Genomic DNA, 10301 nt, shown 5'->3' on the forward strand with positions numbered 1-10301 from the left:
AGCTCGGAAGATTTCGCTTCAGGTTGTTCCATTGCGAGCCGGGCAAGTGGACCTCTCCCGCTCTCCTTCTCTGTCTGGTGAGTGGCTGGCACTGTGGCTCGGGCCGCTAACTGATTGGGGGAGCTAGGCACAGCCAATGAGAGGGTGCCAATTCAGTGTCGGCAAGACGGGGCCCAAGCTCCTTCCACGAAGTCAATGGCAGGAAGGAATAGCCAGGTACGTAGTTTCCTGTACCGCTGCCCTTTTCACAAGCTTCTGCTTCTCTCGGCAAGGTCGCAAGAAGCTTCTCTCGGCAAGGTCACAATGGCACACCGCATGCACCGTCACTGGGAGACATTCACTGAGTACATCTCACGAGATTCATCATGATATACAGAAGATTGTGGTATTCAACACCAGGAAAGCCAGTCATGCCGTCGTCACAGTCACCACCACTCAACACTTGCGCCAACCAACACCTCGATGCTAATCAGTTGCCTCCTTTGCTAGAGTATCCTTCTCTCACACCATCAATCACTCCAGGCTCTGGATCTGCACCTTGATGGCGCCCGTCTTGGGGTCCTTGGCCGTGTCGAATGCCTTGAGCGCATCCTCGAGGTTGAACCTGTGCGTGACCAGCTTGGTGAGGTCGATGACGCCGCTCTCGACGAGACGGATGGCGCGCGGCCACGTGTTGCAGTACCTGTACTGCAGCTGAATGTCAATCTCCTTCACGCTCGCGCGCATAAAGGGAATGTTGATCTCGTTCTTGCCGACACCAATGATGAAGACCTTGCCGCCAAACTTGCACGCCCAGATGGCCGCGGCGATGCTGCTCTCGACGCCCGTGCACTCGAGCGCGATGGCCGGCTCGACGCCGCCGAACGCCTGGACGATGGCCTTGGCCGAGTCCTCGGGCGTCGCACGCTCGACCTTGTGCGTGATGACCGAGGGGCAGAGCTCCTTGGCGAAAGCGAGGCGGCCCTCGTCAATGTCGGTGATGACGAGCGGCGTGGCGCCCGCGGCGCGGCAGCAGAGGAGCGTGATGAGGCCGATGGGACCGGCGCCGCAGATGAGGACGGGGTCGCCGAGGCGAACGCCAGCGCGCTGCATGCCGGCGAGGGCGACGCTCAGGGGCTCAAGCATGGCGCCGTTCTCGTACGACATGTCGCCGATCTTGTGGCACCAGACAGCGGGGTGGTTGACGTATCGCCTCAGCAGGCCGGGCACGGGAGGCGTCGAAAGGAACTCTACCTTCTCGCAGCCGTTGTAGCGCCCCGTGAGGCAGGGCTCGCAGGCGTTGCAGATGACGTTGGGCTCGATGGCGACGCGGTCGCCGACCTTGAGGTGCTCGACGCTGGGGTGCACTGCGATGACATCGCCGGCCGACTCGTGACCGAGAATGTGGTCGCCCTCGACAATCATGGGGCCGATGCAGCCATGGCACCAGAAGTGAATGTCGGAGCTGGTCGAGTCAGTCTTTTTTTCCCTGGGTTTGGCATCATTTTGATCCGACTGAAGATGGAATGCGTGCTGCGACTTTTGCCGCGTACTTGGGAAAAAAGAAAAACCCACCCGCAGATACCGGTGCTCCTGATGGCAACCGTCACCTCTCCAACGGCAAGTCCCTCGCCAGAGTTGACTTTCTCAAGAGAGGGCTCAGCCTCGTTGATCCACAGGTCGTGCTTGGGGTTTGTGAAGACGCCAATGTTGCCCTTAGACTGCTTGGCTGTGGCGCCGTTGGTGTGCCCGTTGGTACCGTTTGTCGCCGTCATGATCGCTTTGTGTTTCTGATCGTGACTTTCTTTTTTCTCCTTCGTCTTCGTCTCGATGGTGCCGATCGTGTGCTGCGTGACGGCGATGCGAACCGGACTTTCGGCCTTGGCTAGGAGGGTTTGCGATGAGATAGACGGGAGAAAGCGGCGGGAGGAGGGTTAGGTAGAGAAGCAGAGGAGCCCAGGGCTGATGAGGAGTTTGTAGGAAAGAGGTGAGGAGAAGCAGAGCTGAGCTGGCGCGATGCCGTGTGACGACGACCGAAGGAGGGGGAGGGTCAGATCTCTTGCTATATATTGGATGGGAAGGATTTGGTGACCCCTCCAACCCCTCGGTGGCCGTTTCGCCCCAACGCCGCCGACACGTCTCGTCTCGTCGTTCTCGGCGGCCATTCGCGGCGGTCCCATCGGGAATTCTCAGGACGCAGCAAAACACGGGCCAGGGTTCCCCACATCCAAAGGTCACGCAGGGTACGAAGCTTGTCAAGCTAGATGCGCTCGTAGGGGCGGAAATGGAACATGTGGGCGCGCACAAGGTGGGGGGAGGGGAGGGAAGAAGAGCAGCGCATAGTGGTACTGGCTCTCGACCTTCTTGGTGCGCTTCGGTCGCTGTAAGACCGATTCCCCTTTGCAAGCGTCGAGATGGCTCTGGCGCGCCAATCACGGCGATCACAGGCCATCGCCCCGACTGCCCCGAAAGTTGGGGGGCGCCATTGGCCCCGGCGCCGTGCCCAGTGAGACTCGGTCCTGAGGTGCCGCCCGGTGGGCCTCATCCTATCTGCTGCCACATTGAATTGGGTTTTTGGTCCGCTTGGTCGTCTGCTCATCTTCGGTTGCTATTTGTGCCCATCATTTTCCCTCGCCTCGGTCTGGCTAAAATGCAGCAAGCAGCCTGCTGTGCGGCTAAAGTGTCCATATGCGAAACCGCGTGAACGATGCCATGCGCATAGAACACACAGCTCTTCCTCGAGTGGGACGAACCCACATGGGCAGGCAATGCATACTGAGACCCCGCTTGTCCGGGTCTACCGACGTCAAGGTACTGACTTCCAAGCCTCGAGGCGGGGCTCCAGCTTTTATTCGTTGTAGACTATGTCAGATGCCGTCTGTTTCGCCATTCTCCTTGGCTTACATGTTCCTGTGCACAGCAAAAGACGAGGCGGCTCTTGTTGATTGGCGCCGGATGGCTTTCTGGTGCTGAAGCAGGTCATGGCGATCTTGGCTGTGGCTGGCAGGCGACAACCCTTTTCCCGTTGCAGTCCAAGTCCAGACTGCGACCCCCCGCGTTTTGACGAGACGCTGATGTTGGAATTGCGTAGGATCTGGTAAGGATCGTAGCTTCGAGCCTGCCCATCCCAGCCTCGGCAGTTGCCCTGGGTATTCGGAGATGCAAAGAGTGCACGAGCTCCGGGCGACGTGATGCGGACTACTGGAACTCGGGTTTGTGGCTTGTTCATGCATTGTCCATTGAATCTTTCCATTGAATCTTGAATCAAGGATGGATGGAGGCTGAGCGATGTTGGGGTTGGGGTTTGGGCTTTGGAGTGCCGAAGTTTCTCCCGACGCAAAAACATCGGGGCCTCGTCATGGTGGTGCGGTGCTCTGGCAGTCAATGGCCCGCCCACCCAACAGCCAGCCACTGGCTCGCCCAACAGTCCTGCCCAGGCCTCTGAGGAGGCAGGCACTCAGCAGCAGGCACCCTCAGGGGCCCAAGACACTGGCGGGTAGCGCCTAGAGGGAAGAATGCCCAGCGGCCGGGCTGGTCCCCTGCGCAAGCGCCATCCCTTGTCAGGTCAGGTCGGTCAGGAAACAATCGTCACTGGACCCTGACCCCGGACAGACATGGACCTGGGCCTCGACCTGGACCTCGACCTGGACCTCGACCTGGACCTCGACCCAAGCTTGGACCTGGACTGCAACTTGGACTCCAGCATTTCGACATCATCCTCGCTTCAACCTTGACGTCGCCGTTGCACCCTACCCGCGCACCCACCCGCACACCACCACGAACCCCTCGTCCCCGCAAGCAGACCCCTCTCGCGACGCTGAGGCCCGTCCTCCCGCAGCCTCGAACCCACGAATCCGACCCAATGCCTCGCTCGGCGCCAGCTGCACGCTAGCCTCCCTCTCTCCTCCTCTCTTCTGGCCTTTTCTTTTTTTTTCTTTTTTTTTATACCTAAATGCCCTCCTTCTTCCCCTTCACCCCGGGCCAGGAGTCTCGCGCCCGCTTCCAGCCCGAATCCTCCCCACTCCTCGGTCGCTTCCGAGCCGTTCCGCCTTCCACCGCCCGGAGACCCTCTCATGGCGCGCTAGGCCTGTTGTCTTCGGCCCTCGGGAACGGCCGAGGGAGCGTCCATGTCGGCTACGGCGCCGTCTTGGCGGCCGGCCTCGATGATGATGACGACGACGACGACGATGTGCAGGCGGCGCTTGATAACGCGCACAACGAGGGCAGGGGGTGGTGGAGGAGGCTATGGAGGAAGACGGTGGATGTTTGGATCGAGCCGAAACAGGGCGCCGTGAGGAGGGTGGTCGATGTTTGGTGGAGTCGATATGGTGTTTTGGTCGTGCTGCCGGCCGTCCTGGTACGTCCACGAGACGAGATATCGGAGAGGTGAAGCAAACTCTTGTTACAATGCTGACCACGTACAGGCCATCGGATGGTGTGCCCTTCCCTTCCCGCAGTATCCCCTCCTCGACGACGGCGATGGCAACGATCACCACGGCGGCGACGGCGTCCCCTCTGATGCACCCACGCGCAAGACACCCGGCCACGGCCAGCCTCGCGTGCGCGTCAACTTTTGGTTCTTCCTCTTCGTCTACTACAATTTCTACAACCTGACCGCCCTCATATGGATCACGAAAGTCTTCAACCTCTACAGCCTCAACTGGTGGCCCCAGTCTCTTGGCTTCCTGCCCACCGTCTCACTCATAGCCACCCTCGCCCTCGTACTCCCGATCCCCATCTACCTGCGCCCCGAGACGCGCTTCCTCACCGTCCACAACACCTCGTGGATCGCCTGGACCTTCATCGTCATGGCTGCCCCCGTCGCCATCGCCTTCCTCATCCTCACAACGTCCCAGCGCCACCACTTGGGCCTCCGTAACCGCATGTCCGACACGCAGCGCATCTTCACGACCTCTTGGTGGACCGGCGGCGACCTCGGCGGTGCCACCCCTCCTCGTCGCGTTCTAGCCGGCCCCGCCCCTGACGCGCGTGGCAGCCAGCAAGGGCCGCCGCGGGCGCAGACCCAGCAGCGTCAACACCAGCAGCCGCTGCTGCCCGTCTGCGAGCCGCTGGCTTCCCGCCAGCTTTGTGCGCTTCGTCTGGTTCTGTCTCGCGCTCCTCGTCGGCCTCATGGCGTACGTCATAGGAGAGGCGTACGCTGAGATATACCTCCGCACGCTGCCTCACGACAACCTCGAGACCATCATGTACGTCTACAGCTGGGTCGTCACCGTGCACCTGCTCGACCTGTTGACGGGCTGGCTGCTCGGCATACGCGAGGGCGAGCGCGTCGGGAGCTACCCGCTGAGCTGGATCTTCAAGCTGTGAGTTGTGTCCCCTGCCGCCCCCGCCCCCCCCTTGGGGAGAATCATTTGACAAACAGCCAGCTGACAGAAAGGCCGCGCAGCTACTTCATGCTCACGTATCAGACCTACGTGCGCGCCCTGTACGCGCGCCTGCGCTCCCCGCAGCAGTTCGTCCTCCTGCAGGTCCTCTCGAGCAGCTTCCTCATCCTCCTGACGCCGCTCACCATGTCGCCGCTCTGGCACCGCGTCTCGCGCGCCCTCAACTTCACCGACCAGTCCTACGCCTCGTACCAAAAGGTCTGCACCCGCAACGTCTTCATCCGCTTCCTCGCCGAGAACGTCTCCATGGCCGCCTTCCTCGGCAGCGTCCTCGTCCTCCACTTTGGCGCCAACAAGGACGTCTACCCCTACTTTGCCTTTGACTTTGACGACGACGACTCGGAGCGCTACGACTTTCGGCTCACCTTCTGGGCCTCGTCCGTCACCTGGGCCTGCGAGCTCGCCGCCTCGCTGTGCCTGCGCCTGCTCATCCGCTGGTGCTACGGCGTCGACGTTGGCAGGGAGGGCCGGCTCGACCTCGCCGTCTGGCCCGAGCTGCTCCCCACGAGCGTCGCCGTCATGCTGCACGTCCTGCAGAACATGCTCTTCTCCATCATCCGGTTGCAGTTTCAGCTGCAGTGATGGCGGAACGCCCGCTTGACGCATGGCCTATGTGAGCCGGTCCATGACCTTCGACAGACCGGCAGGCAGGCAGGCAGGCAGGCTGACACAGGCTGGAGTATGGCCTGCGTTACTTTCCATGGCGCTTGGGGGCTTCATGTCACCAGCGACCACGATAAAGAGCGGGATGGAGATGAAGAGGGTTGCCTCATTTGGGTCTGCATTGCTTTTTGGTCCCGTTGTTATGTGCTATCTGGTTCCCCCTTTTGCGTTTGTTGCGTACGATTCTTTTCTCTTTTTTTGGGGGGGGGCCGCTGTGGCCGTCTGTTGCATACTCAGGTCTAGAGGTACGGGAAGAGGAAGAGAAGAGGCGAAGAAAGAGTGATACCCCCTTCATGCGCGATGTTTCTAGCGAGCATAGTACACTGCAAAACTATCCAACTTTAATGACAAGACAGAAGAAATGCGCCATTCGTTTTAGTTCGCTTGACCTGATCCATGACTAATGCTTTCTGTCCTCTTCACGACCGTGATATCCAGCGCTGAACCTAGCACGTTCCTTTACTAAAGTACGGCGACGGAGTCTTGTGGGCTTGATCTGCAGCATGCGGGCTGGCGTCCAAGACGCGTTGTAACCTCGCAGGCGGATCTGGTCCACCTGCAAGCGTGCAACACAGTACAGAGAGGTAGGACCAGCGGACCAGTGGCCGAAGATGAGAGCCGGTTCGCGGGATTTCAGATTGCTAGTTTGCCGAATGGGATGGCTGCATAACGCCCTGCCTTTTAAGCCGGCCGACAGGAGCGACGCGGGCGGTAGACCTGAGTACCTCGAAGAGGCGGGCCCAGGCCTCGACACGATCGTGCTGATCGCACGCCTCTACTCCAGTCTCCTGCCTGGGATTCTCATTCGAGCCGCGTTCTGCTGCTTGAATATTCTCTCTCACTGCATTGACAACGCGTGTCGACTCGCAAACCTTTCACGCGAGCGCCCAATGAAGTTGAGTCGTGACAAAGGCGGTGAAAGTAGCCGAAAAGGTAGCTGGATAGCCACAGACCGCGGATCTAGCCTAGCGCTTGCTCGGTCTACCAAGGTAGTTAGCCAACATGCAATGACGGGAGATTTCCTGCTCCATAAGTGCTCCTCCCTTCTGGGACACTGGTGCCTGCACCTCGAGACTGATGTCGTGCTGAGGGTGATGCCAGTTGGATTCGAGAGTGAGAGCTGCTCCAGGTAAAGCCGGAGCGGACGACACAGAGTCGGAGTAGACCAGTTTCTGCTACCAGGGGGCATATTGGTGGCTAGCCGCTTCGTACTGCGCGTGTCGGCTTGTGGGCGATTTATGAGGAGGTTTGCCCCTACCCGAAGGGTCACGAAACGGTCGGCAACGGGTTCTATACGTAGGTGCGACACCGACCAAGTGATATCACTGAACAGTGGTGGATATAAGAGTGTTTGCAGACCAACTGGGCCAGCAGTGACGAAACAAGCTCACTGGTTCCAGACCGTCAGCGCCGCTATTTGACAAAGTAAATTGGCAGAAGGCTGTTTCGGACGATGTCAGCCAGAGGCCTGGAGACCGCAGACCGCGGGCGCCCACCGACGTGGGATTTGACCCCACCGAGGCACGAAGAGGGTGTGGTGAGGGCTGTACTGAGAGGATGGCCTCGTCATGTTATAGATGAGCGGTCAGAAACACGTCGCGACTCTGCGTGTCGGGACCAGCTCGGCGACGCGGGGGTCGGGATACCAAAGGCAACGTCTCGGGTCCGTGATTCGTAGTCGATGAACGAACGTAAATGTGGTATTGCTTTGTCTGATGCAAAGGACCCCACGCGGTTGATGAGAAGGGGATGCAACGCGTGAGCATACTGTGTAAGCTGCGGCGCAATGATCAGAGGTGTGCCCTTCAGTTCCGTCTGTTTGCATATCTCCGCCATCAAACATGTATTTGGGAGCTGTACTGCTGGTGGGGGATGGATACGCCCGGCCTGCCGACAACATGCCATTCATCATCGGAGTGTCGTGTCACTCCGTCTCGGATACGTCGGTATTAAATGCCGCTTGCCAGCAAGCACATTTGACTCATCGCCTGTCGTCCGGCGGCCATCTCGGCCTCGAGCTGGTGTTTCGAGTGCAGGTAGATGGGGCATGGTCGAACGAGCAATACGAGGATGATGAGCATCCAGAGGTTGCAATGATCGAACTTTGTGCATCTGCAACACGATGACGGCGTTGCTGGTGGCGTCTGGTGTGAAGGTGTTGTGGGGGGGCAAGGGCGGCACGAGTGAGTGCATGTGGTACCGCCTGCCTCACTGGCCCCGTCCGTAGCTCTCTGCTGGCAATATCCTTCCTGACAACAGTATTCTTGTCAGCCTTTCCTGCCTGAGCTGGCTAATTCCCTAGAAAGGTTAGAAAAAGCCTGGATGATGACGCCCAAAGCTTGTCGCTTTGAAAGCAACGATGGTTTAGCTAAGCCCGCAGGCAGGCGGTTAATCTGATTGTCGGACGCGCCCGCCAAAGTTGAATGCCCCATGCTCCAACAGACTTTCCAGTACCACAGATCCTCAACCCTTCCCAATCCTTCCCTCAGAGTTTCTTCCAGTCCTCCAACCGCTTTTGTACAATCCAGCTGCCCGGCTGCCGTCGGAGAGAAGAACAAATGCAGCATCACATCAGCCAGGCCTGCATTATGCCCGGCCGATTCGATTTGGTGCAACCTGCGGGCTGCCGCTGACGGAACTTGTCAAGCCATGTACGCCGCCGCCGGTTGCCGACATGTCTCGCCAGAGCACAATCTTGATGCAACGCATAGCATAACATAACGTGCTGGCTGGGACCCCGAACCCCTCCTCCCAAGGCAAACCCCCCCGACAACCCATCCACCCCTGCCGTACCGACCTAGATCCTTGTCAAGGTGGCTTGCTGATGCTGAGCTTCATTTGTACAGGATGGCGGCCTGGCAACATGGCATGGTGGGGTATTCCTTGTGTTTCTAGACACGTTCAGCCATCCACGCAACCGTACCTGTAGCCATGTCCAGATGGCTTGCGAGGCTTGCGAGGCTTGCGAGGCCTGCGAGGACGAGGCATGACTTCGATGCATCGCCGGTCGGGCCACGCAGGCAAACAACCACTGCTGGCATCGGCTTCTTGTCGGTCGGCTGCGTGACACGCAGTGCCTCTAGGCGTCCCGCCATGCCAATGGACGAGGGGGCTCGCTGCCTATCTGGACCACACCCACACAAACGTGCGCCAGACGGGCGTGGCATTGGCACTGTCAACACCCCATATCTAGAACCTGATCCTGAACCTGACCCTGGACGGACCCGTGCAGGCCGCGCGCTGGGAGAGACCGTGCTGGGCTTGGGCTCTGCCCTCCGACCCCTCCAACAATCAGGGCGCCCCTCCATGGATTCAAGCATCAAGCTTTCCCCTTCCCCTTGCCCCTCACCTGCAAGGTTGGAGACAATTCACGTTCGCACCAGATTGCGCGATTCAGAGACGAGTTTGGTTCTCCCAATTGCCCATCAGGAGCGACAGGAAATCGCCTGATAAAAGCCGCCGAGACGAGAAGAACACCGACAAAGAAAACTAGTTAGACCGACGTTCCTTGTCCTTGTCATCGAACGCCTCGCCTTGTCCTCCTGCGTGTTGTCCATCTAGGCCTTATCCTACCCCTCCTCCACTTGCCTTTTCGGCTCGTCTTCCGTCCCTCGCCGGCGCAACTCTGGTTTGCATTTTGCGCTGCTCACTCGCTGACCCCAGGCTCGCCGGCCGGTGGTCTGCGCCATCACGCAGCCTGCTTTCGTGCTTTGCCCTGTTCAGTCAGTCAGTCCGTCCCGTCTGGCTCATCTCCTCACAGCCTAGGGAGACGGGACAATTTTACGCGCCTTGTTCCTCCCACGCACAGGCGACCGTGTCGTGGCCATACACTATCCAGCAATAAGGCAAAAAGCCGGGCCAAGGACTACCCTGTTGCCCTGGCTCTGCCTAACGGTAATCCCGCCGCCCGCCCGCCTGCCGTCGAACTGACCTTACACCCGCTGGCCGCGCAGCACCACCACCACCGGCTCTGATGTCCCACACCCACCCACCCCAGACCCCAAAATTTTCTCTCTGATACAAACCCATATCGGCCCAGTCATCCCTCCTCCTGCCTACTTTTCCCCTCGTCCTCCTCTCCTCCTCTCTCCTTCCTTTTTCATCTCTTCCCCTCATATGCGGTCCAAACAGAATTCACTCCTAGGCACGACACGGAAATCTACGTCATCAGTCAACTTCGGAGCCTACAAGCCTCTTAATCCTTAACATTGACAAGGAAGTCATTCCGACGCGGCCACTGCCGATGCCTAAGAC

The 10301-nt window shown here is 59.3% G+C and overlaps 2 protein-coding genes across 2 annotated transcripts; one reads left to right on the plus strand and one right to left on the minus strand.

Moving 5' to 3' along the window:
* Positions 1–513: 513 nt before the first annotated feature.
* Positions 514–1754, minus strand: VDBG_07375 (sorbitol dehydrogenase; the record flags this gene model as incomplete). Its single annotated transcript, XM_003002758.1, has 2 exons — positions 514–1444; positions 1555–1754. 2 exons carry the CDS (start codon positions 1752–1754, stop codon positions 514–516), a joined length of 1131 nt encoding a protein of 376 aa, XP_003002804.1.
* Positions 1755–3931: 2177 nt separating this feature from the next.
* VDBG_07376 (conserved hypothetical protein) lies at positions 3932–5966 on the plus strand (the record flags this gene model as incomplete). Its single annotated transcript, XM_003002759.1, has 4 exons — positions 3932–4336; positions 4404–5114; positions 5179–5303; positions 5363–5966. 4 exons carry the CDS (start codon positions 3932–3934, stop codon positions 5964–5966), a joined length of 1845 nt encoding a protein of 614 aa, XP_003002805.1.
* Positions 5967–10301: the final 4335 nt, after the last annotated feature.

This window comes from Verticillium alfalfae, genomic scaffold, assembly GCF_000150825.1.
Source record: "Verticillium alfalfae VaMs.102 supercont1.9 genomic scaffold, whole genome shotgun sequence".
Taxonomy (NCBI): domain Eukaryota; kingdom Fungi; phylum Ascomycota; class Sordariomycetes; order Glomerellales; family Plectosphaerellaceae; genus Verticillium; species Verticillium alfalfae.